General features: G+C 61.8%; 6 protein-coding genes across 6 annotated transcripts; 4 read left to right on the top strand and 2 right to left on the bottom strand.

Annotated features, from left to right (window-relative positions):
- The first annotated feature begins 1,324 nt into the window (after positions 1–1,324).
- PDIA3 (protein disulfide isomerase family A member 3) lies at positions 1,325–8,928 on the top strand. The gene is given in 17 exon segments (XM_030456777.1): positions 1,325–1,452; positions 1,455–1,539; positions 1,626–1,677; positions 1,679–1,705; positions 3,007–3,148; positions 3,528–3,577; positions 3,579–3,636; positions 4,342–4,471; positions 4,911–5,027; positions 5,152–5,242; positions 5,244–5,278; positions 5,771–5,953; positions 6,461–6,569; positions 7,301–7,429; positions 7,922–8,001; positions 8,208–8,265; positions 8,518–8,928. Coding segments are annotated over 17 exon segments (1,533 nt in total). The 5' UTR covers positions 1,325–1,385; the 3' UTR covers positions 8,638–8,928.
- Positions 8,929–11,165: 2,237 nt separating this feature from the next.
- LOC115598888 (peptidyl-prolyl cis-trans isomerase FKBP8-like) lies at positions 11,166–13,338 on the top strand. The gene is given in 8 exon segments (XM_030457397.1): positions 11,166–11,400; positions 11,519–11,760; positions 11,763–11,857; positions 12,002–12,219; positions 12,295–12,467; positions 12,545–12,622; positions 12,814–12,917; positions 13,034–13,338. Coding segments are annotated over 8 exon segments (1,182 nt in total). The 3' UTR covers positions 13,071–13,338.
- A 101-nt stretch (positions 13,339–13,439) lies between these two features.
- On the top strand, positions 13,440–14,114 carry SERF2 (small EDRK-rich factor 2). Its single transcript, XM_030457398.1, has 3 exons — positions 13,440–13,523; positions 13,703–13,811; positions 13,918–14,114. The coding sequence occupies exons 1-3, from the start codon at positions 13,517–13,519 to the stop codon at positions 13,979–13,981; spliced, it is 180 nt and encodes a 59-aa protein (XP_030313258.1). The 5' UTR covers positions 13,440–13,516; the 3' UTR covers positions 13,982–14,114.
- A 1,191-nt stretch (positions 14,115–15,305) lies between these two features.
- SERINC4 (serine incorporator 4) lies at positions 15,306–20,027 on the bottom strand. Its single transcript, XM_030457399.1, has 11 exons — positions 19,968–20,027; positions 19,715–19,855; positions 19,173–19,351; positions 18,949–19,028; positions 18,773–18,866; positions 18,494–18,705; positions 18,158–18,253; positions 17,958–18,084; positions 17,607–17,679; positions 17,050–17,378; positions 15,306–16,633 (listed from the first exon to the last, which is right to left on the bottom strand). Exons 1-11 carry the CDS (start codon positions 20,013–20,015, stop codon positions 16,417–16,419), a joined length of 1,596 nt encoding a protein of 531 aa, XP_030313259.1. The 5' UTR covers positions 20,016–20,027; the 3' UTR covers positions 15,306–16,416.
- Positions 20,028–20,796: 769 nt separating this feature from the next.
- On the top strand, positions 20,797–21,710 carry HYPK (huntingtin interacting protein K). The gene is made up of 4 exons (XM_008504553.2): positions 20,797–21,003; positions 21,136–21,191; positions 21,285–21,336; positions 21,422–21,710. Exons 1-4 carry the CDS (start codon positions 20,818–20,820, stop codon positions 21,515–21,517), a joined length of 390 nt encoding a protein of 129 aa, XP_008502775.1. The 5' UTR covers positions 20,797–20,817; the 3' UTR covers positions 21,518–21,710.
- Positions 21,711–21,863: 153 nt separating this feature from the next.
- MFAP1 (microfibril associated protein 1) lies at positions 21,864–24,920 on the bottom strand. The gene is made up of 9 exons (XM_030457116.1): positions 24,688–24,920; positions 24,376–24,595; positions 23,976–24,105; positions 23,602–23,789; positions 23,187–23,295; positions 22,947–23,107; positions 22,650–22,809; positions 22,480–22,569; positions 21,864–22,399 (listed from the first exon to the last, which is right to left on the bottom strand). The coding sequence occupies exons 1-9, from the start codon at positions 24,764–24,766 to the stop codon at positions 22,217–22,219; spliced, it is 1,320 nt and encodes a 439-aa protein (XP_030312976.1). The 5' UTR covers positions 24,767–24,920; the 3' UTR covers positions 21,864–22,216.
- Positions 24,921–24,937: the final 17 nt, after the last annotated feature.

The following is a 24,937-nucleotide window of genomic DNA, read 5'->3' as shown; positions in this document are numbered from 1 at the left end:
AGTGCCGGGGGTCGGGCGGCACGGTCAGGTGTCTGCGCGGGGCTGGGGCTGCCCTCGGCGCCGTCACCACGGGGAAAAGGCCCTGCCCGGCACCCGCTCCTCCCACCCCACCCGAGCCAGCGTGGTGCCAGTAATGCCGGTGCTGCCTGCTGCTCCGGGCACAGGCCGGCCAGGGGGTCAGCTGCACCCGGGGTCCTGATCTGGCGGCAGCATTTGTCTGTCCAGCTGCTTCAGGTGAACTGGCCAAAAAAGGCCGCATCCCGGTGAGCAGCTGCTTCCCCCGGGTCTTTGTCTTCACGTCGGTCACCGGCTCCCCAAAGGTCCCAAGGTGCTGGGTCAGGGTGCTGTGGGTCGTCAGTCCCAGAATTCCTGACGTTACGCTGTGGATTCAAGCAGGGGGATCCCTGACTCCTCTGGCAGTAACTAGGCCAGCTCAGATGACGGGCAGAACGGAGCTCTGAGCTCCGCTGGAGCAGCGGCCCGTGGGCATCTCCAAGGTCTGCACTTTCCCACCCATTGCTCCAGTGTCACTGCCGGGCATCTGTTCTTGGCACCGTGGTCCCTTGTTCCCTGTCTTTTGTTCCTAGATCACTCTTTTGCCTTCTCAGGCCGCTTCATCGATTATTTCCTCTTTGATTTTTATTTTCTTCATCTTCCTAAACATTTGCTAAGCCTGCTCTGGTTTGGGATCCTTCAGCAGAAAAAAAAAATTAACAAAAAAAAAAAACCAATCCGGATGAATAATTGTGGTTTCTGCAGCAGGGCAGATTGGAGATTTTTTTTCAGCCCAGCCATTGAAGGACCCTCTCTCGAGTCTTTCCGCATTCCTGAGGGTAACACATGGGCGGCGGGGTGCACTCTGGCGAGCAGCACCGGTCACTGGGGTCACTACGTGGCACACCCGGTCCCGGGCGCAGAGCCACCGGGGCTAGCGGCCCGGGAGGGACCGGTGTCTGCGAGGGCCAGGGGCCGTGCGCTGGGGGGGCGGTGCGAGTGGAGCATGTCCAACCCCCTCGGCCCGGCCACGGCGGCGGCTGAACAACGACTGAACAACTCAATGAAACCCCTCGGGAAGCGGCAGGGCAGCGGCAAGCGGCTGCGGGGCCCCGCACCCGAACCCCGATCGCCGCTGCCCCAACAGCCGCTGCAGCTCCCGCCCCGAGATGCGCCCAGACCCGTGCCCGGGCCGGCAGGGGCGGAGGGTTGCCGCTGGCCCGCCCTCTGAAGCCGACATCTCATTGGTCGGAGCTGGCGTGACTCGAGGCGCGTCGTCCAATGGGAAGCTGCCACCACGGCAGATCCGGCTGGGGGGGCGGGACTTCCGTCCTGCGCCCCCGGCGCCTCTTCAGCCGCCGCCGCCGCTGCCGAGGGATCCCCGCGCCGCCATGTCCGGGCTGCGGCCGCTGCCCGCTGCTCTCCTGCTGCCGCTCCTCGCCCTCGCCGCCCGCGCCTCCGCGTGGTGGAGCTCAGCGATGCTGACTTCGAGAGCGGCCTGGCCGAGCGCCCGGGGCTGGTTCTGGTGGAGTTCTTCGCGCCCTGGTGAGGGGCCGCCTGGGGGAAGCGGGGCCCTGCGGGCGGGGAAGGGACGCTCCGGGACGGCCTAACTCCCCCCGCTGCTGTTCTAGGTGCGGGCACTGCAAGCGGCTGGCGCCAGAGTACGAGTCGGCGGCGACCAGGGCTGAAAGGGATCGTACCGCTGGTGAAGGTGAGGACGGGCCGCGGTGGCGGAGGGGTCCCAGGGGAGGCTCCCGGGTGCAGCCGGGGTCGTGTGGAAGATTCCCTGCCGCAGCCCGTTCAGGGCGTGCTGGCCGGTGCCTGCCGAGCTCTTTCCACGCTGTTTGAGATCTTATAGGCCTTGTCTGTGTAAAGCTGGGGAAGGGCCTGGAGCAGAAGTCTGCCCAGGATCAGCTGAGGGCCCTGGGGGTGCTGATCCTGGAGCAGAGGAGGCTGAGGGGAGACCTTGTGGCTCTCTGCAACCCCCTGAGAGAAGGTTGGAGCCAGGGGGGGTCGGGCTCTGCTCCCAAGGAACAAGAGGTGGGACAAGAGGAATGGCTTCAAGTGGTGCCAGGGGAGGTTTAGGTTGGAGCTGGGGAACAATTTCTCCCTGGAAAGGGTTGTCAGGGCTTGGCCCAGGCTGCCCAGGGCAGGGCTGGAGTCCCCATCCCTAGAGAGGCTTCCAGGCTATGGAGATGTGGTGCTGAGGGACATGTGTTAGTGGTGGCCTTCGCAGTGCTGGGTTAATGGTTGGACTGAATTATTTTAAAGGTCTGTTCTAACCTGAACAATTCAATGAGTCTAAGATGTAGACATCAGGCAACAATCGAGAAGCCAAATCCTGGGAGGGCTGCAGCCAGGCAGATGGTGTGTGAGCACACAGTGGGTGTGCTGTGTGTGGAAGGCCTCACCCCAGGCTGGAGGAAGGAGCCTTCTCCAAGCTGTGCAATCCTATTCTGAGAACCAGCACAGTGCTGTACCTCATGGTGTTGGCCTTTGACTTAAAAAGTAAGGGTTGGTGTCCCAGAGGTTTCTTTTTCTCAAATCAGGGTCTTCCTTTCTGGGAAGTGCCGTGGCCTCCTGGTTGTTTGAGCTCAGCCTGTTCTATTCAGGCGTTTTAGGAACTGTAGGATGGATGAATGTGCTGAGAACAATTGCTCACTGCTAAGTCTGTCACTAAGTGTGAGAACTGGACCCTTTCTCTTCTTTTTCTTGTGTGTAGTCTGGCGCAAATCACAACTTTAATCTTTCTAATATTTTGTAAATATTTTCTGGGTCTGTTGTTAGAGCCACACTACCTCCTTCCTCAGTGAGATTCTCCAGCTTTTGGCTTTATCAGTGCTTTGCAGATGCTTACACTTTGTGTGGAGGAAACCAAACCTCAGTTAGAGAGGCAGGAGACCTGTCAGCCCCCTTGGACTTTGCAGTCAGCAACGTGGGCAGCTGCAGAGCTGCCTTCTCTGTGCTCACAGGCAGCTGAGTCACTCAGCAGCAATGTTTCTCTTCCTTTAGGTTGACTGTACAGCCAACTCCAACACCTGCAACAAGTATGGGGTCAGTGGATATCCCACCTTAAAGATTTTCCGAGATGGAGAAGAGCAGGAACCTATGGATGGGCCCAGACAGCAGGTAAGAGGGTCATTGGCAACATCTGGTGTGCCAACACAGTGCTGGAGGATAGGCCCACAGGTAACAGACTTGTGGCCAGGGCTGCTGTGTGGTTGAGGGACACAGGAAAGGTTCCACCTACACACACACGCCTGCCCTCACCCTTTCCCGAGAGCCCTTGATGCTTGTTTATACCTTAAGTTTCTCCTTTAAAGGTGAAGGTTTCCTCTGCTATTTTTAACTCCCTGTACCCTTGATGGGCAGTATCTTGAAAGTTCCTGTGTGAGGTTGGTGATAGCACTTGCTTAATTCATGTGGACTCATGGGATATTTGGATTCTGCAGGAACATCTCGTGTTTTAGGAGGCTTGAAAAATGTTGTGTGGAGCTCAATACTGATCCTGTTCATCTCACTTTTCTTTTAAGATGGGATTGTCAGTACCTCAAGAAAACAGGCAGGACCTGCTTCGGTGGCTCCTCAGTTCTGTGGCTGATTTTGAGAAATTCATTGGTGATAAAGATGCTTCTGTTGTGGGTGAGTAGAGGCAGGCACTGGAAGGAGCAGTCTCTGGGGGATGACTGGGGAATATGCTGTTGCAGGGTGAGTGTCATAGGCTGTACCCAGGGAAATTCCAAATGGACATGAACAAAGAAGTTTGTCTTGATGAGAACAATAAAACTCTGGAATGTGTGCTCAGGTCAGATTTTGAGACATTCAGTGGGAAGATTGTCCAAACTCAGCTGGACAAAGCTCAGAGCAACCTGATCTGACTGAAGCTGGTCCTTCTCTGGGCAGGAGGTTGAACTTGGTGACCTCTGGGGATTCCTTCCAACTTTTTTTTTTTTTTCCTTCTTCTTTCCTGTGACTGGTTATCTGTCAGACCTCCTGGCACCATGGTGTATACTTTTTTAAAGTTGTTGCTTTTTTGTCTGGCTGACAACAGGTATCTCTGTGTCACTAGTGGGACACATTTGGGTGCTGTCCCGTGACATGAGTGGCTGTCCACGTCCTGCATGGTTCACAAGTGGCAATAGCAGCTTCCCCTTAGGCTGGTCAGGTCTGGTCTTACAAGTGCAGCCAGATGAGTGCTCCCAGGCATGAAGTACCACTGGCTGTTTCCACCAACAGTGGTGCCACATGGTCATAACAAAGGTGTCTGTGCTCGGAGGAAAGCTGACTGGGCTGTGTGGGGACAGCTGCTGAGGCCCTTTGGGGTCACCATCTGTCTCTCTGCTGCAGGCTTCTTTGGAGATGCATCTGGTGATGCTTATTCAGAATTCATGAGAGCTGCCAACAACCTCAGAGATAACTACCGTTTTGCACACACCAGTGTGGACCAACTGGTACAGAAGTATGAGGAAGATGGAGAGTAAGTTGTTTAACATCAGGATTTCTTGTTTTGAAACATCTGGATCAGAGCCATTCTGAACAGACCTTAAGCTCATGTTTCTTCCCCAGCAGCCAGTTCCATGTCTCTCTTCTCTTTGGAACTGAGATGGAAAGGTACAAGTGGCTGCAGGCCCTGGGGGTCAGTGCTGTCTCTGGAGGGGAGGTGTCCTCAGCAGAGGTGTTTGCCTTCCCACTTGCTTGTTACAGGTTCTTTTCTTCTCATTGTGGCCTGTCTGAATAACAAAGAAGGGTCTTACAGGCAGGTCTAACACAGCAGTGCCACCAGGAAACCAGGCAGCCTTGTTGAAGCTCTGAACCCTGACTGGGTGTGCACTGGAGACAGGCTGCTCACCTCATCAGCTGCTGTCCTTGGAAGCCCAGGGTGGTTAAACTGACCCATGATACCTGCTTCCCTGCAGGGGCATAATCTTGTTCCGACCTCCACGCTTGACAAACAAGTTTGAGGACAGCTCTGTCAAGTACCCTGAAGACAAAATCACCAGTGGGAAGATCAAGAAATTTATCCAGGAGAACATGTGAGTTTCTTTGGTATTGAATGTTCTTGGTGGGAAACAGGAAGTGTGCTGCACCAGCCCATCCAAGAAGGTGATGGGTTCTGAGCAGTGGAGATGAGACTGTTAACATCTGTCTCATTGACAGCTTTGGCATCTGTCCACACATGACTGAGGACAACAAGGACTTGATACAGGGCAAGGACTTGTTGGTGGCATACTATGATGTGGACTATGAGAAAGAACGCGAAGGGATCCAACTACTGGCGCAACAGGTACAGGGTGGGCAGTGGTGAACAGCCCCTCTCCCCCATGTTTCAGCACCCGTGCTCTTCCCTAACTCAGCTGACAAAGCTTCTCCTGATGCTCACAGCTGAATCCTTGTCTCCCAGAAACCTTCCAGATGAATTTCTAGCTGCAGCTATTGAGGTGGCTGCTGCAGTGTGTGTCCTTCGATGCCCCACCTGCTACCTTTGGGATCCCAAGTCCTTAGACCTTAAGGCACAAACTTCCCTAGGGGTGTTGGGTGGGGCTCTGTCCTTTCCCTGGTGCTTGTGTGGGCAGGTGGAGAATTAATGCATAATGTTTGCACAGGCCTCCTTCACAGCAGACATAAGCTCACTCCTCTGCTTCTCAGCACCATATCTGTAGGCCTTAACCTGTGCAGGACACACCACTGAATTCCTCCTCCAGCACACACTTCAGCTGAAGGGTGTTGAGGTAACGTTCCAAGTGCGTTTTTTTGTTGTGGGTTTTTTTCCTCTCAGAGTTATGATGGTTGCAAAGAAGTTCTTGGATGCAGGCCACAAGCTGTTCTTTGCTGTCGCTAGTCGGAAAACCTTTGGCCATGAACTGTCAGAGTTTGGTCTAGACAGCAGCGTGGGTGAGGCTCCAGTTGTTGCCATCAGAACTGCCAAAGGAGATAAATATGTCATGCAGGAAGAGTTCTCGTAAGTTGATGAAAGTGGCTGTGTTGCCTCTCACTTGGAGGACTTTGGCCTGGGGGTCTCTTGACCAGAGTAGACTTTGTGAGCTTGGAGGAAATGGGAAAGCTGGATGTTCCAGCTGGAAGAAATTATTTCTGGGTCAGAACAGCTCCTACTGGTGTGTTTTCCTGCCCTCCAGAGAACTTGTAGCCCCTCCTGTTACACAGAAGCAGATAGATTAATTCAAGATATTTTAGGGTCTGTTTGGGAGCTAAGATGTGTTAAAGGGCACAGGAAATAGTAGAAGCTTCCTTCTTGAAAAAAAGGAACTGTAGAGTGCTGGAAAGCAGCCTCCTGTCAGAACATGAGGGCATCTTTCCACTTTTCTGGAGTCTTCTAAACCAGCCTGTGGCTGGCACTCAGGGAGTGGCATCTGTTCTGTGGGTGGAAGGAGCTTAAATCAGCCTTGAAAGTTTTTCCCTCACATCCTGCATGTATGATGATGGCTGTAAAACGTCACTTCATTTTCAGCCGTGATGGAAAGGCTCTAGAGAGGTTCCTGCAGGATTACTTCGATGGAAACTTGAAAAAGTATCTGAAATCAGAGCCTGTCCCTGAGAGCAACGATGGGCCTGTGAAGGTGAGTGCTGCACCCAGCCCAGCAGTGTCCAGCAGCAGCTCCTGTGTCCTGTGGTGTCTGGAGAAGACCTTCTGGGACAGATGGAAGAATTCATTCCCCTGTTGTATTGCAGTTTTCTGAGCTGAGGGAGGGATGCAGCTTGCAGTTGTAATTCCAGTTTGTTCTCTCAGCACAGGAAGCACTGCTTGAGCCACACCAGTGCTGAGCTCAGCTCCCAAGCATGGGACCATCTGGGGAAGGCTCCTGCTCCCTCAGGGCCTGGCCTTCCCCTGGGTCCTCAGGGCAGTGTTTCTGAGGAGGTTCATCACTGGGGCATGGTGTAATTCCTGTCTTTCCTCCCTCCAAGGAAATTCTGCCCTGAAGGATAGCATTCCATGGCCTGGCTTTACAATGAGGGAGTGAAAATCACTGTGTGTTGTGGGTGGGGATGGCCTCAGCCAGCCTTGTTAAACTGATCCCTCACCCCAGAACTTTCTGGGGTTAAAATTTAATGATTTAATGATCCTGTGGGTGTACCAGATACACAGATCACTTGCATGTGATGCTAGTGCCTTCTGACAGGTTTTTACTGCAGTTCAAGGATGTTGCAGCTCAGTGAAGAGTGGTGTGCTGGGACATTTTGCTGCTTGCTGGGTGGTGCAGTGTCACTTCTGCAGGAGGGCTGGCCTGTCTCGGGCCATGTTACAAACCCACTGCTGACAGGAGAACTGACTTGTTTGATCAAATATCAGGTGGTGGTTGCTGAGAACTTTGATGAAATTGTAAATGCAGAAGACAAAGATGTCCTGATAGAGTTCTACGCACCTTGGTGTGGCCATTGCAAGAATCTGGAGCCCAAATACAAAGAGTTGGGGGAGAAGGTAGGTCTGGGATATGGCTGTAAATGCAAACTAGTATTTTGCAGCACTAAACATGGGTTCTGTCTGTCCAGGCTCTCTGTAGTAACGGGGCATAACTGCCTTCCTGAGGACTGTGAGTCCTGGCATCTCCTGTGAATGCAGAAGTACATTAGCAGGATCTGGAATGTGGTAGCAACCACCCTTGAAATGTTTTTTTCCTGTGCTCTTGCTGCTGAACATACATATTCCCTTTTTGGGTCCTTTCCCTCTGCATGATGATAACCCCTGTCTGGTGAGGCATCAGACCAGCTCAGCTGATACTGTTGGAGTTGTGTCTCCAGGCAGCTGATTCTGAAAGCACTTTGTTCCCTCTGCCCCTCCTGAGGCAAAAGAAAACGACATTTTCTTCCCTTGTATCATACTGTGTGTGCTGCCTGCTGACATCACTATCTTGATGATTTTCTGATGTGAACTACTATGGTTTGCTTACTAATAAGGTCTTTCTACCAACAGCTCAGTAAAGACCCCAATATTGTCATTGCCAAAATGGATGCTACAGCCAATGATGTGCCTTCTCCATATGAAGTCAGAGGGTAGGTCTTTCTGTTGTCACACCATTGTGTCAGTGGGTGAGCTCAGCCAGTTCTGTGGACAGGCACAGGCCTCTGGAGGCCACAGCTCAGGAGCTGCTGAAGCTGTTCCCACGTTGACCCAGGAGACATGCAGGGTGCAAGTCCCTTCAGTAAGGTCTGAGAAAAAGAGCACATTGGGAGCTCAAATGTCTCTTCTCTTTTGCCAGCTTCCCCACCATCTATTTTGCTCCAGCTGGCAAGAAGCAGTCTCCAAAGAAGTACGAGGTGAGTCTTCCACTGTGTCACAAAGAAGTGAGGCAGCATCCATGTGTGCAAATGATGCTGAGCCTTTCTGGAGTGTTTCCATGGTTTTCCTGGGAGCGCAACTGGTGGTACCTGCTGAGAGTGCTGTGTGTACTGCAGGCCCACAGGGAGAGCTCTGGTCTCTTCTCTGGGACCTGATCCCCCCCACCTGAGCCAAGACAAGTCCCAGTGGGGGTGTTTAGGCACTGCATCACTGTCTTGTGCTTCCTGCAGGGTGGCAGAGAAGTGAGTGACTTCATCAGCTACTTGAAGCGGGAGGCCACCAACACTCCTGTGCTGCAGGAGGAAGATAAACCCAAGAAATCCAAGAAGAAGGTGAAGGAGGACTTGTAAAGTACCCACTCACCATCTTGTCAGAATGAGCTCTGTGTGAATTGGGGAAGAACTGGGCAGACTGGGGCCAGTTCTGGGTTGTGAAGAGCCAGTGACCATGTGGGCTGAGGGGACCCAGCTGCTGTATCTAGTTCTGTTTCATTTTCTGCCGTCTCTTAGCTGCACTGTTGTGGGGCTCCCCAGACTGGTTTGTTTTGTGGTTTGGGAGGGGGTGGGGGGTAGGGTTATTTTCTAATTTTTTTTGTACATTTGGAGAAGTGAAACACAATAAAACAACCCCCTTAAGACCAAGTGTTCTTGCGCTGTGCAGCCCTGTCAAACCGAGCACCAGGATCCTGCTCTTAGAGATGTTAAGGTCAGCCTTTAGCATGTTCTTCCTTGGCTAATTAAAGTCCTTTCCCAATGTGCAGTGTGGTTAGTACAGGGAAGACCAGTCAATTGTAAGACCTCTTGGTAGGAAGGGGGCTGGTAGCTGTGGCTTTCTGTTTAAGAGAGGAGCAGGGTTCTGTGTAGCAGTCAGTGTGGGCTGTGACTGCACAACAGGGCATCCGGACATCCCTTTGGCCCAGAGGAGAAGGTCAGGAGTGAGGGTGGGTGAAGGAAGAGGGTATGGGCTGTCACTACCCTGGCTCTGGGTTTCTTGGGCTGCCTGTGAGCTGGAGTGAGGAGCAGCAGCCTCGAGGCGCTGCTGTTGCAGCAGTTACCATGGTAAGAGCTGGTCTTGCTTTCTCTGTGGATTCCTCCCCCACAGCTCTAAAGGGTTTGCAGCAATTATTTATTGCTGCTGGAATTCTCAAGGTACACAGTGCTCAGCATAGGGCTCTCTGTCTACAGCAGCTACAAGGCACAAGAATTTCTTCCCCAGCTACATGGTGTCTGCCTAGGTGTCCTTTCCTGAGTTTTGCAACTAAATGCAGCTAATGAATCACATCTGAGGAAGGAGGCCCTGGTGGCAGGAGGACATTTCTGAACCTCACCCTTAGTCTAATGCACTCTCTGGATCTGCTCCCTCCATCACTTCAGGGGCAAATCCTGATAAGCAAGGAAACAAATTGCAGCAGGGGAGCAGCTGGGAGCTCCCACTTCTTTCAAACTGTAGAATCAGGCTCTTGATGTGGGACAGCTTCTGGTGGAGGTATTCGCAGGGACTCTTCTGCTGGCAGCTGGGGTAAGTCTGAAGGGGAAAGAAAAAAACAACACATGGATGAGCTCTGGCAGGGAACCCAGACCCTGCCCTGTACCCAGCCTCACCTTCTTGATGGGCCTGTACTCATGCAAAATTGTAGCTTCAAATGCCTAAAACCCAAAAGAAGAGGGTGAGCAGAACCCAACCTTGGCTGCATGGTGCCCTCACAACACCGGTCTCCTGCTTGCCTTGTGTTCTTCCGTTCCTTGTTTTGCTGTCCTCATTTTGGCTCCCAGATGGATGAATCTCTGGATCACATTCCCAACGCGGGCACGTAGGCACCGGTACTCTGACGAGCAGTCTGGTTGTTCTGCCATGAGCAGGAGAAGCTGGGTCTCCCTGGGCCTGTGGGACCTCTGCAGCAGAGCAGAGCCCTTGCTCCCGGTGGGATGGGGGTAGCTGGTCTGCCTCCTCGCCATGCGTCGGGAGAGGGAGAAAGCGAAGGCCTGCGGGGGCTCCCCGATACCTCTCGGCACCATCAAGCACGGCCGGCGGGACGGGCTGTCAGTGCCCCCCCAAGTTATCCCCCCGAGCTTCCGCGGATCCACCCCCTGGCGTCGCCCCCTGCCCTCACTAACGGGACCGCCGCGGCCCGGCCCTTCGATTTCCCCCGTGCCCTGACCCACTCACCCCCCTCCATTCCCTGTCCCCGTTCCTCCCCTCCCCCCAATCCACCAGCCCCCCACTGCTCTGGGGTCACCCCGGTTCCTCGTGACCCTCAAGCCCCCGGGTCCTCTTGTGTGTCCCCCGTTCTCCTGGTTTCGACAGTGCCCCCAGTCCCCCCTGGCTGCTCTGGAAGACGATCACGGATCCCGGCGCCCCCTGCAACAATAGCGGGGGGAGATGAGTCCAGTCTGTCCCCGCCGGGCCCGGCTCTCGCCGCCCTGCCCGGTCCTACCAGCCCCCCACCGCTCGCGCCGCCTTCGCCGAGAGCCGCACGTGCAGGAGGCTGAGCCGAGGGCCCGGCCCACAGGCCCGGTACCGGAGCCGCCCGCGCAGCTCCGCCTGCGGTCGCGGCATGGTCCGGAGTGCGGGACCGTGGCGGGTGGGGCGGGCGGTCCCGGGGGGCAGGAGGGGGGCGGCGGCGGGAGCTCCGCTGCGGGGCTCGGCCTGAGCCGGCTATTTTTGCCGCCAGCCCCAGCTAATCTCCTGAGCGGCTTCCCGGTGTTAGGTAACGGCCCGGAGGGTTGCGCTCGGCGGCGCCCCCGGCCAGGGCGGCCCTGGGCAGTCGCGGCGCGGCCAGTGCGGGCTGGGGGCTGCGGACGCCCACCGCCGAGCTCCGGGGGAGCCTGAACCGAGGCCGGCTGGTAGCGGCGAGCGGCAGGGTGGGCCGGGGGTGGACATGCCGGTACACTCTCCAGACGGTTCCCCGGATCTCGAGTCGGGGGACGAAGGGCGGCAGCGGAGGTCCGGCGGGGGCAGGCGGGTGCGGTTCGTCCTGCCCCACACCGCCATCCTGCTGCCGTCGGAGCGCGATGAGGAGCAGCTCTTCTACCAGCGGCTGGAGGAAGTGGCGGGCCCGGGCACCGGAGGCTTCGCGCCGCTCTTCGCGGCCGACGGCTGGAGCGACCTGACAGGTGAGGGCTCGGAGTGAAAGCCGGGAGTGGGGATCTCGGCAACAGCTGAGCCGAGGGATTCGGGGAGAACCGGGCCCAGAGGTTCTGGGGCATCTCTCAGTGCATCCCCCGCTCGCAGAGGACCGGCTGCTGCGGAAGCGTGTAGTGCGGGACGGGTGGGACAGGCCGCGGCCGCAGCCAGGCCAGGAGGTGTCCGTGAAGGTGCTGGGCGCCCTGGAGGACGGCGGGCTGGTAGAACGCGACCAGCGGCTCACCTTCGTGCCGGGACACGGCGACGTCGTGCAGGTCAGCCCCGGCCGGGGCGCGGTGAGGGGCTGAGTGATGCTCGGTACCGCGCCCGGCCAGCCCCGCCCTGCCCGTCCCCGCAGGCCCTGGAGCTGGGCGTCCCCACCATGCAGCCCGGCGAGGTCTCCTTCTTCCTCGCCGCCTTCCCCTACGGCTACGGCCGCCCGGGCAGGTAAGGTGGGTCGGTGGCCAGGGAGTCTGGGGGGAGATCAGGGGCAGAAGCGGGGAGGGCAGGGGCAGTAGGACCGGGCGGGCAGGAGGTCAGGGGCAGCCAGTGGCAGGGGCCGGGCAGGGACAGCCGGCGCTGTGCCCGCAGGGAGCCGGACGTGCCGCCCGAAGCGTCGCTGCTGTTCGAGGTGACGCTGCTGGAGGTACGGGACGACCCCGACCCGCAGCCGCTGCCGCCTGGTGCCCGCTTGCGCCTGGGCTCGCAGCGCCGGGAGCGGGGCAACTTCCACTTCGCCCGGGGTGACTTCGAGGCTGCCTTGCGTTCGTACCGCCTGGCCCTGCGCGCCCTGGACGGCCCCGCCGCCGGTGAGAGCGGGCGCAGAGAGAGAAGGGGGAGCTGCAGAGGGGATCCGGGCGCTGAGGCCGGCTCTCGCCCCGCAGTCCCGCCCGGACCGCAGGAGGAAGAGGAGCTGCGGGAGCAGCGCCTCAAGTGCCTCAACAACTGCGCGGCCGCCGCCCTGAAGTTGGAGCGGGGGGACGAGGCGCTGGCAGCCTGCGAGGAAGTGCTGGGCATCAGCCCCGACAACGGCCGGGCGCTGCTCCGGCGGGGGCAGGTGCGCCCCACGCCTCCCGCCCCATCCCCCGCCCCCCGCCTCGGCCTCCCGCCACCCCTCTGCTCCTCTTCCCGTAGCTGCTGGCGCAGCAGGGCCGGGACGCAGAGGCTGCGATCGACCTGAAGAGAGCCCTGGAGCTGGACCCGGCCAGCAAGGTCCGGCCCAACGGGGCGCGGCGGGAGCGATGGAGCGGGCGGGAGGCTGCAGGAACCCGGCACTGGGGCCGTCGGGGGTCCGCAGGAGACGGGCACCGGGAGTGCTGGGTGGACAGGGGTCCCACAGGATCCCGGATCGAGGGGCACCAGGCCCGTCAGAGGTCCCGCTGTATCCGCCACGCTGCCCGCAGGTGATCCACGCCGAGCTGTCCCGGCTGGTGAAGCGCCGGAGCCTCCTGGGCCGCGCCGCTCCCGAGGAGCCCCGCCACAGCCCGCCGCCGCCGCCCAGTCCTGGGTGCGTATCACCGCCGAGGGACCGGGACCGGGCCGTCGGGAGGCGTGAACATGTACCCGTCCCGGGTCCGGTTGCCCGGCGGCGTGGGTGGCCCTGACAGCAGCCTCTACCCGCAGAGCCCCGACACCGCCCGCGGAGGAGGGAGCGGCCTGAGCGTCCCTACCGAATCCCTCGGAGGTCCCCCCGGAGGATCCGCCCCGCGGGGATGGACTGAGGGACGGGGAACGGGCCCGCATCGGTACCCCCGAATCCGCATCCATACCTCCCCTCCCCTCCCCTCGCACCGGTACCATCCCCGGTACTGCCCCGCACTGCCCCCAGTGCCCCCCTGGCCCCACCCCCTGCGCGTGGGCGCTGCCCCGCCGCTCCGGCGCGTGCGCTGCAGCTTCCGTCTTTTCGCCCCCGCCGGCGGAGCGGCGCTCGTAGCCCGCGGCCAATCAGGCGGGGCAGAGGTGCAGACGGCGCACCAATGGAAAGGCAGCAAGGGCGGGCTCAGCGCGGTGATTGGCTGACCGGCGCTGTTAAAGCGCTGTGCGGGGCGGAGCGCGGGGGGGCAGTGCGGGACGTGGCGGCGGAGCGGAGGGGGAGGCAGCGGCGCCATGACCCGTGAGTGCGGGCCGGGGCCGGCTGTGGGACCGGGGGGGAATAGTGGTGGGGTCAGTCGGGGCGGGGGCGGGGGCAGCGCTGGGCCCATGGTCGCGGGTCTGGGCCCGGCGCGGCGCTGGGTCGTGATCCTGGGGCCCGGCCCCGGGCTGGGCCGTGCTGAGGCGACGGCGCCGTCACAGGCGGGAACCAGCGCGAACTGGCGCGGCAGAAGAACCTGAAGAAGCAGAGCGACTCGGGCAAGGGCAAGCGGCGGGACGACGGGCTCTCGGCCGCCGCTCGCAAGCAGAGGTGAGTGCCGGGCCGTCCCCGTCGCCCCCCGCCCGGCCCCCGGTCCCGCCCGGTGGTAGTGCCGGTGCCGGTACCGCTGCCAGCCCGGCACCGCGCTCTCCCGCAGGGACTCGGAGATAATGCAGCAAAAGCAGAAGAAGGCTGATGAGAAGAAGGAGGGCGCCAAGTAGCCCACGGCCGGGCCGACCGCCGGCAGGATGCCCAGCGCAGCCCCACGGCCGGGCCGCCCTGCCGGGGGCCCCAGCAGTGCCCCGCGCCCACCTTGGGCCCGACTCCTATTAAAGTAGCTTGTGGAGCCCTGCAGGGCTCGTGTCCTCCCTCCGTGCGTCAGGGAGTTGGGGCTGGGGAGGCGGGTGGGCTCTATCGCTGTTCTCACCGGGTGGGACGCGGTCCGCGGTGGTGAATCGGAGGGATGAAGCCGGCCCGGTGGCTGCGGCGTGGAGCGGCAGCATCTTAACGGTGAGGAGCAAAGGTGGGGCCTGGCCTGCGAGGCTGCCGCAACCTCGGGCTGTGGGGACCCCGGGGACGAGGCTCGGGGAGGTGGAAGGCAGATGCCCAGGGAGGATGGGATTGCTGGAAACCGAAGGAACGACAGCAGGCGATGATAGTGCGGATGAGGACTGGGCTGTAGTGAGGGTGGGGAGGAGGGCTGGGGGGTCATGGTGGCTGTGGGGAGGGGCAGAGGGCTGAGGGGGAGGGGGTGGTGGCTGGGCTGCTCCTGCAGCCGACGGGATGAGCAGGTGCAGGAGGCACAGTGGGGTGAGCTACCTGCTCTGCCGCACTGCTGGGGCACGGTGGAGCAGGGGATTGTCACTGGAAGGCGACATGAAGCCAGGAGCTAGCCAGATGCTGCTCTAGGCCCAACGTCAGCATGGAGCTGCCCTTGGCGGGACGTTGAGGTCCAGCCCAGTGCCATGGTCTGTCTCGTTGCCCGCCAGGATGAGGGGCAGTGGCCTGCAGAGGTGAGGGTGGCTCAGGGCTCGGTGGGGCCAGTAGCCTCCAGCCACAGCCCTGGCCCCCTCGGGCAGCCCTCCAGCTGTGCAGAACACATGCTGGCTGCCTGCCAGCGCCAGCGTCCGAGTGGAGCGTGGCTCCAGGCCCAACACAAGCCCTGGGAAATGGGGGAGCGCTTCGCGCTGCTCCTGGAGGTGGTGAGCAGCCCAGCTCCTGCCCCCTCATGCTCCCCAGTGACTGGGGGACATGGCACTGCCTTCTCTATGGGGATCGCAGGACCCTTCCCTCTACCTTGATGTCGTCAATCCACTGTCAGATGCTGAGGAAGCTGCTTGGGGAGCTGATGTCATGGAGGAGCAGCATCTCCGGGCCTTGCGGAAGTAGGAGTGGACGATGCTGGGGCTCAGGGGTGTCAGGGCCAGGGGGCTGTGAGGCACTGACTACCAGCCCTAGGGGCTGCTGCTGGAGCAGGACACTGCCTGGCACAGGCATGGGAGTCCTCATGCCATGCGCTCTCACCTCTCCTGCCCAGCTGTGTCCTTGATCTGTAGTGTGGTTTGCTCTCCATCCACCAGCATCTGCTTTATCGGGAAGTCCACCCTTGCTGGGAGGGACAGTCAGATGCTGCTCCAGTGCCCCTGACCCACCTGGGTGCCTGGGGAAGGTGCTGGGGGTACCAAGAGTGCTGGAGATGTCTCCTCTGAACTTGGTGGTGCAGAGTTGCAGCAGGAAGCCGGACTTCCCTGTGCCCATCTCCTGCCAGCGCCAGACAGTATACGGGGCAGGTGGCTGTGGGTCCTTCTCTTGGCCCCTGGTATGAGACAAGCAGCTGTGGGGGCCAATGCAGGGTGTGGGGAGCCCCGGCTGCCCCCTCCCGGCCCTTTGCAATGGATGGGGAGTTGCTGGCTACCTCTGGTGCAAAGGCAGACAGCTTCCTCTTGCTGAAGGGCCTGGCAGCGCAGTGCAGCACAGTATGGTGCCCACAGGACCCCAGGGTCTGGCATTGTTCCCGGTGTCCTAGGGCAGGTCATTGGGCCCTGCTGCCTGGGCAGGTGCTTGTTTGAGGCCCCTGTCCTTGCACTGTCCCCACCGCTGGGCCAGGCTGGTGCCCTGATGGCTCATGGGCATCTTTCAGAACACTGCAGCCAGCACTGCGTTGTCCTGGACCCATCCTTGTGTACTAGGGGTTGTGGGATTTGGCCACTCCAGGGGCTCCACCAGGTCTGTGCTGGGGCACCAGTGAAGAGCTGAATGCCCTCCTGGAGCCCCATGCCAGCAATCCCTGCTCTGACACCCCTGCTTGTCCCTTCCTCCAGCAGAGCCACCCCAAAGCTGCCTGTGGCCGTGGCTGCTGTATAGATGGGGCTGTCACTGGGACAACCCGCTGCCCAGCTCCACGGCAGAGGCTCAGCTCAGAGTTTTATGTAAAAATGCATTGAAGGAGCTATTTACAAGTACATCACCACCCAGCCGGCCTCTCAGCTGGTTCTGGCCCCACACAAGACAAGCGTCCTGGGAGCAGCCACCTCCTGAGTACCCCCGGCCTCTCTGGTGCCGCCGTCTCCTGGGACAGGGTCCAGGGCCAGGATGCGGCAGAGACGATCCCCGGCAGCTGCCGCTTGGGGCCGGGCACAGTCCGTCCCTGCAGGGGCTACGTGGAGACGCTGATGCGCTGCGGGGCGCGACGTCGCCGCAGGACACGCAGGGAGTGGCTGTTGCGTTGCTGCTGGGGGGAGCTGTGGAGGCAGAAGGGGCTCAGCAGTAGCCACAGGTAGAGCAGGACGCAAGCCCAGCACGACGACGCCTTCACCCAGAAGGTTGACCAGCTGCCATGCGTGAAGGTGGTCTCCAACACCGCGTCCTCATAGCTGGCGGGAGAAGGGCTGGCGTCAGGAGCCTGGGGGATGCTGACATGGAGGGTCCCAGCACCAGGTTACCCCCTGTGCCTGCAGCTGCATGTCCCTGGGCACATCCCACAGAGCCCCCGGCCCTGCAGACCCCATTTAGCTCATGCTGCCTTCGATGGGGCTGCTGCTCGAAGCAGTGTGGGTCTGCCATGTGCTTCCCTGGCAGGTGACAGCTCGGGGACGCTGGCAGACCCCAGTGCAGGGGGACAAAGAAGAGAGCAATGCTACAGCCTGAGCAGGGGGTGGGATAGAGCTGGGGAGGTGGTGATCCTGGAGGGAGTCATGCTGAGCAGGGTGACAGTCCTAGGGAGGGGTGCAGCTATGCTGGGGAGGTGGTGATGTTGCAGGTCTGGCTGGGCAGCAGCACGGGGCCCTACCTGAACCAGTTGGTGAGGGTCATCATGACATAGAGTGAGGCAAGGAAGAAGACAAAGTGGAAGGCTGAGTAGCTGTAGACCACCCGGTCTCGCTCATCCTGGACCATCCACTGTCCCTCATCCATCTCTTCCACTTGCTCACACGTCTTCCGGGTGCCTGGGAAGGTGCAGGGGCTCAGCAGCTCCTGCACCCCCTCCCCACCAGCACCCCCACGCTGGGCATGGGCTTCTGAGTGTGTCTTACAACAGGTGGTGCCTGAATCCCCCTGGCACCCACCTCTCAGCTCCTCCTCCATCTTGTCAGGGCAACAGAAGCAGCAGGAGGGTTCCTGTAGAGAGCGGTGTGATGGTCACCAGGGCCGTGCCTGCCAGCAGGGCTGCCAGCTCTGAGGGACCAGCATAGGTGGGGGGTGTGCTATGGGACCCTCTGTGTTGGTCTGGACAAACTCCCCAGGTCTGTGCTGAGGACTCAGGAAGGGCTTGGAGCAGCGGGGCTGGGGTGCCCATGGGGACACAGCACATGTGGCACTGCTGGCAGGGGCAGTGTCTGCACTCACTTTAAACTCAAACCTGTAGACTTTGACCATCCAAAGAGGCCCGAAGACCTCGGCGAGGTAGGAGGCTTCATTGCTGTACCCAGGAGAGAGGCAGAAATCATAACACAGGCACCCACCACCTGCACCAGGCCCCCAGCCCTCCCCATAGACCAACATGGCCACAGAGCTCCCACTGTGCCCTGCCTGGGGTCACCACATTGTCCCTGCCCAGCATAGAGGCCCAGCCCTGCCACCCCTTGGGACACTCCCAGGGCTGGGGTTGGGATCCTGCTGCAGAGCTGCCGGGGTGGCTGTGCCCAGAGGAATGGAGCTGCGGGCACCCTGCCTGCCCCACACCCCCAGCACACGCACCATGCAAAGAGCACACAGGCGTACATGATGGCAGCCCCTAGGATGGCCACGGTGGTGTCCTCGGCCTGCAGCTCATCCTGCCGAACCCCTGGGAAGCAGACGGTGATGTTCTGCCCCTTGTAGAGCACTGCGGGAAGGTGGAGGTGAGATGGGCTCCCACCCTAGAGGGGGGCTGCCAACAGCACTGTGGGGGCACCCACCTCTCTCTGGGGGACGGCTGGACAGTGCAGAGAAGGTGAGGTACATCACATAGCAGCTGATGATGGAGGACTGCAGCAGCCCTGAGCGTGGTTGCTCTGCAAGAATGGGGTCAGAGGCAGCTCTGGGGCCCTGGGAGTGCCAGGAGCCTGTGGATGTGCCGTGAGCAGCCCCTTCCCCCCCCCATACACCCTGCGCTAGGGCATATGGGGGGCTGGAGGGCACCCTGGAAAACTGGATCCCCTCCCCAGGTGCCCAAGGGCTTCCCCTAAGCTGTGACCCCACATCCACTCCCTAGCCAGCCCACCAGCGTGGGGACCGTGCCGTGCAGTACTTACTGAGCCGCACACAGGGGGTGATGGAGATGAAGGACATGACCCCGCAGAGGCTCCCGTTGAGGGTCAGCAGCACTTTGTTGAGGTTGCAGGCAGCTGGGTGGGTATAGAACTTGTAGAGGAAAGAGAAGGCGGCAGAGGCGAGGGTGTAGAAGGCGGCAGTGGCCATCAGCACGGCCAAGTACCAGCGCTTGTCCTGTGCGGCGCCCGTCAGCCTGCGGGAGAGCGGGTGAGAGGGGACAGGGGCAGGGGGCAGCACCCACCCGGCCCCCCAGCACTCACCAGTTCTTGTTCCAGGTGTGTGCGAAGGCCGTGATCAGCACCAGCTGGATGAGGATGAAGGCAAAGCCCCCGCAGACTCCAGTGTAGTGCCAGGCTGTGGGGAGAGGGCAGCGTGGGGCTACCCCAGCACACCTGGGGGCCTGGGCATGCCAGCTTAGGCAGGATGGAGGACCCACCTTGCATGAAGCCTTCTTCAGGGATGAAAAAGCTGGCAGCACAGAGCCCCACCAGCACCAGCACCTTCAGGAGCCAGAACCTGTGGGATAGTGAGCATCAGGGGGACAGGGCCCCCACCAGCCCCCTTCATAGCCCTCCTTACCCCTTGGCGGCCCCCAGCCGCCCCCATTCCATCTCATCCCACCCCACCCAAGGGCCCCCTGGCGCAGCCCCATCCCTGTACCCATTGTGGAGCTGGGCACGGCAGTCGGTGCTGGAGCGCACGTTGAGGAGCAGGGCAGCCTGGGCCAGGTGGAAGCAGGAGGTGCCGAAGCAGACCCGGTACACGGCCGAAGAGCCCACCAGCCACTCGCAGTCCCTGCCCCCGGGGAGGTGTTGACACAGCACTGCTGAGAAGGGCACCTGCAGGAACAGCAAGCAGCAGGACAGGGCTGCTGGTGGGACCAGCACCCCTCAGCCCCAGGATGTCTGGGACCCTCAGCACCCCACTCACAGGGAGAATCCTGCATCTTGGGTCCCCCTGTCACCCCTCCCCTTGGACTTCCAGCACCCTCAGCACTCCTGGCAGCCTGATTCCCCCTGGTATCCCTGTGATCCCAGTATTCCCAGCACTCCTAGCTCCCTGGGCGATCCTGGCACCTTTGTTGTTCCTGGGACCCCTGAGAGCCCCTGGGATGCCCAGCATCCCAGAATCCCCAGTACCCCTGGGAGTCCCGGGACCCCCGGCAGTCCCGGCACCCCAGGTGTCCCAGATCCCCCTGTCACCTGCTCCCGGAAGGCTTGTGCCACGGTGCGGGATAGCATGAGGCAGCACACGGCAGAGGCCAGGACGTGCAGCAGGGTGTAGAGGATGCGGGTGCCGGTGGAGACACGGAGCCCGCGGCAGGGGCTGCAGCCACAGCACAGCTGGGGGGGAACGTGGTAAGCAGGGCCCCCCCTGGCCCGAGCTGCACCCCAGGCTGAGCTGTCACCCCCCCCAGTTCCACACCCCGAGCCCCAGTAGTCCCCTCAGTCCCACCTGGCCGAGCGAATGCAGGAGGCGGCCCTGTGCCCGTGTGCCCGCCATGGCCCAGCTCAGCTCCCCGCAGCCCCTCCCGGCCCTGATGGGATTAGGGGGATTGTCAGCTCGGCCCACCCCACCATCTGCTCCCTGCCACCTCCAGCCACCGGGGCACTCCATGTGGAGCCGGTCCAGTGACCAACGGTGACCTCAGCCACGGGGTCACTGGTCAGGATGAGTCCCCCGGCTGGCCTGGGGGGTCTGTGGGGTGCTGTCACCTGCGTGGCCGTGGTTGGGGACAGTGGGGGTACTCAAGGGCACCCAAGAGACACGGGTGGGCATGAAGGTGGGGAGCGGGATCTCCCCTTTGTGGGCAGGAGCTTGGTGTGTTTTCCCTCTTTCCTTCACAGGTTGAAGTGTCCTGAACTCACGAGAATTTTCTCTTTTACAGCTCCTGATCTCTCCCTGTCCCGCTGCGGGTGGGTGCGTGGCTGCTGAGGGTCAGCCCAGCGCAGTCCGGGGGCTCGGAGCGTGCAAAAGGCGTGTGATGGCGGCGGTAGCCAAATCGGGATCTCTAACCCTCTTACTCGTCTTAGCGCCGGACCGGCCGTGGGGAGCCCGGGGGGGCGGCCCTACTGCGTCCTCCCCCGAGGCCCGGCAGCCCCCGCGGGAGCCCCTCGGCCGGGACCGGAACCAGAACCGGGAATGGGGCGGGGGGAAAGCGGGCAGGTGCGAAGCCACGGGCGATAGGGGGGGTGCAGTGGGCAGGGCTTGTCCGCCCCCGCCCCCAGCGCCGCTCTATCCCCGCGGCGGCGCCGCTTGCTAGTCCATGCGGCGCACGTGACCGGAAGTGGGTGCCGGCGGCGCGATGGCGGCGGAGGGGGACGTGGAGCTGGAGCTGGAGACGGAGCCCAACGGCGGGGGCGGCGGCGGCGATGGGGCGGGCGGGCGGCAGGCCGAGAAGCCACGGAAGCACGACAGCGGGGCGGCGGACCTGGAGCGCGTCACCGACTACGCGGAGGAGAAGGAGATTCAGAGCTCCAACCTGGAGACGGTGTGGCGGGACCGGGACCGGAGCAGGAGGGAGGGAGGGAGGGAGCTGCTTGCGGGGCGACTGCCTGCACCGGCACCGGGGCGACTGCTGCCTCCGGTGCCGGCAGCGCTGTGACTGTGCTCGTCCCGGCAGGCGATGTCGGTGATAGGAGACCGGAGGTCCCGGGAGCAGAAGGCGAAGCAGGAGAGGTAACGGGGGGGCTGCCGGTCACCGGGGGAGGCTGTGGGCCACCGCAGGGGCGGGGCCGTCGGTCACGGGCGTTTGTGTGTGTCTGGCTGCAGGGAGAAGGAACTGGCCAAGGTGACCATCAAGAAGGAGGACCTGGAGCTGATCGTGAGTGGGGGGACGCGGGGCGGGGAGCACCCGCGGCGGGGGGGGGAGCCGGGCTGAGCATCCCCCGGTGCCGATCCCCCGGCAGATGACAGAGATGGAGATCTCCCGGGCGGCAGCTGAGCGCAGCCTGCGGGAGCACATGGGGAACGTGGTGGAGGCCCTCATCGCCCTCACCAACTGAGTGCCAGCCTGGCACCGCCCTCGCCAGCGGAACACCGGGCCCAGGATTGCCCCCGCCAGATGGGCACCGGGCCCAGCACCGTCCTCACCACCGAGTGCTGGGCCAGAACTGGCTCTGCTGCAGCAGGCACGGGGCAGCTGGACTAGGAGTGGTACCAAACCCAATAAAGGCACTGGTGGGAGCAGGTGTCACACCGGGGTGTCTGTGCCCCTTCCCGGGAGGGACAGGCAGGAGCCCCAGGAGCAGCAGTGACCTGGGTGTGGTGACAGCTCCTCCCACTTGGGCAGCACCAGCACATCAGGGCAGAGGGAGGCTCAAGGGCACACCCACAAAACACACCCACAACACCTAAGAAAAGGACGATTTAATCAAAACTCCCCCACCCCACGCAGGTGTAAAAGCCAAGCCCTGTGGAAATGGGGAGGGGACGAGGTCACTGCTGTCCCACACCAAAGGGGACCCCAGCTCCAGGGCAGATCAATGTGACAGGGTTCAAAAGTCCATGAACTCCTCCAGAATGGTGAGTGGTGGGGCTGTTCCCAGGTGCCTGTAGGGCCACATCGGGCGCCATCCCCTGCAGCACTGGGGCAGGAGCCCACGGTGTCATGGGGGGCGTGGCACTGCAGGTTGGTCACCCCAGGAGTCCCCATGCCACCTGCTGTCCCTGCTGTCCCCGGGAAGCACGGAGCCCCCCTGCCCTTAGGTGGTTTTTCGCTTCTTGGCCGAGGGTCTCTCGAAGACATCCCGCACGCCTGCTGCCTTCTGCTTGAAGAACTTGGTGTTCTGGGCACTCTCCTGGCCCCAGGCCGAGTCAAAGGAGGTGGTGTCCTGGTCCACCAGGTGCGTGTATTTGGTCCGCCCTGAGCGTCCAAAGTTCTTGACCTGGGGAGCAGAAGAGCCTCTCAGCAGTGCAGGAGGGTCCCTGACCTTCATCCCCCCGCGCCCTCAGCCCTGACCCCCACCTGCATGACTTTGGGCAGGATGGTCTTGTTGAAGTGGTCCTCGAGGGTGGGGGCGCTGAAGTCCCTCTTGTAAACCTCCTCATCCTCGTCCTATGGGAGGGACAGGGCCTGCTCAGCCTGGGGCTTCGGGTGGGCAGCTCCTGTCCCAGCCCCGCGCCCGTCCCACTCACCATGAAGAAGGCTCCTCGGTGGTAGTACTTCTGCAGGAACTTGTACTTGCCCTTCACTGCCTTGTTGGTGATGACCTTGCCGTTGGCCCGCAGCTCGGCGCGGCGCTCCTCCTCCGTCAGGTTCCTCATGCGCTCGATCTCCGCCTTCTCCTTCTCCATCCTAGGCAGGAGAGACCCCTGAGACCCTCCCCACGCCTCCCGAGCGGCAGCCGGCAGAGGGGAGGAGCTTGGGCCTCCCGAGGGGGGCAGGAGGGTCTTTGTGGGACCCCTCCCCATGGCAGGGCAGAGCACACTCACGCCTCTCGCTCCTCGCGGTCCCGCTTGATGCGTTTCAGCTCCCGCACCTTCCAGGCCTCGTACTCCTCCTCGTCGTTCTCGTCGTCCGTGTCCAGCGCGTCCAGCGCCGCCAGAGAACGCTTGTTCTCCTCCAGCTCCTTCTTGGCCTCCTCCTCCACGATCTGCAGCAGGGAGGGGGCTCAGCTGGCCGTGCCCGCAGCCCCCTCCCCGCGCAGCCCCCTCCCCGCACAGCCCCCACACCTTCAGCGTGTACTTGCGCCTCTCCTCCGCCATCCTCTTGGCCTCCTGCTCCAGCTCCTTCTGCTTCAGGGCCTCTGCCTCGCGCTCCTGCACCGTGATCCGGTCCTTCCTGCCCACGAGACCACCTCAGCCACTCTGGTGGCTGCTACAGACCCCCCCCTACTCTGCAGCCATCGTCTCCTCCCCCCTGCCCGGGGCTGCCTGTGGGTGATGGGGACTCGGCCCCACCGCTGCCCTCAGGACTGGACAAGGGTTCCAGTCAGACCTCAGCCTCAGCCTGCAGCCAGACCCCTCAGCTGCCGAGGAGCTGGGATCACCTCTAGAGCCCCCTGAGGCTGCTGCTGTCCGTCCCCCCAGCACACCTAAGGGTCCCCTGGGGTCCCTCTGCCCCACCCCGTGTCCCCAGGGCACCCACTTGCGGATGAAGACGGGCTTGAGGCGTGGCTCCATCTCATCCTCGCTGTCCGTGTACTCCTCGTACTCAGACTCTGACTCAGACTCCTCTCCAGAGCGACCCTCATCCTCCAGCTCCATCACCTCCAGCTCCTCTGTTTTCCTCTCCTGTGCTCGCTGTCGCATCATCCCACGCCGGCGCTCGATCTCCTGAGGGGGGCACAGGGGTCAGACCTGCCCCGACGCTGCCTCCCTGCTGGCCTCCTGCCCCGGCTCTCAGCTCCAGGACAAGCTGCCTCTCCCTCCAGACGTGGGGTGGCCCCTCCTGTCACACCCGTGCCAAGGGCAGGATGTGCCACTCGGGGGCTTCTCTGGGCTGGCTGCTCAGCTCCACACCTCATCATCGATCTCCTCCTCCTCCTCCTCGCTGGTGTCCTCCCGCTCCAGGCGCCAGGCCTCCCCCTCCACCTCCGAGTCACTTTCTCCAACCACCTCAGGCTCCACGATCTTGCGGTGTCTCGCCAGCCTGCAGCAGACCCCAGTTACCTGACAGCACTGTGCAGGGAGAGGCTGCCAGAACTGTGTTTGTCTGCTCCGTGTCAGACTGTCCCTTCCCACCAGCCCTCCCTAAGCACACTGCAGTGACTCTTATTCCAGAGCCTCTTGTTACCTGCACCCACCAAGGCACAGCGCAGAGCTGGGGAGCCAGAGGTGCTGCTGCACTGCAGCCGCCTCCAGCCCGGCCTGCCCGGCCCCCCGTGAGGGTGAAGCAGAGTCCCTGCTGCCCCCCACTCACCGCTCCTCCACATCCTCGGCGATGCGGTTCTGGAGGCGGCGGAGCCGGGGATCGTTGGCCAGCTCCTCCTCCTGCTCCTCGGGCTCCACCTCCTGCTCCTTCGCCTTTTTGATGAACTGGAACTCCTCGTCCTCCTCCTCCGAGGACTCCATGGGCGCATAGTCGGGCCGCTTCCCCGACACGTACCGCTTCACCTTCACCTTCTCCATGGACAGCTCGCCTGCGGGCACCCGGGCCGTCAGCAGGGGCTCCGCGCCCACAGCCCCCCGACCCTCGGCCCGGCTCGGCCTCGGCCGCCGCCCCCCCACTCACCCTTCTCGTTGCGGACGGGCACGGCGCCCGCCGTGGACTGGATCGGCGGCTGCTTCATCAGGGCGCTGGGGACCGACATGGCGGCGGCGGAGCCGGGCCGGGCCCGGGGCTGGGACAGGGACAAGGCCGGGGACGAGACCGGGCCGGGCGGAGCGGAGCGGCGGCCGCTGACACCGCGCAGCTGCGCACCCGGAACGGCAACAGCGGGACCGCTTCCGCCGGAACCGGCTGCCGGGTGACCGGAAGTGAC

Source organism: Calypte anna, chromosome 10 (genome assembly GCF_003957555.1).
Source record: "Calypte anna isolate BGI_N300 chromosome 10, bCalAnn1_v1.p, whole genome shotgun sequence".
Lineage (NCBI taxonomy): Eukaryota > Metazoa > Chordata > Aves > Apodiformes > Trochilidae > Calypte > Calypte anna.
This window is presented reverse-complemented; position numbering and strand designations above follow the sequence as displayed.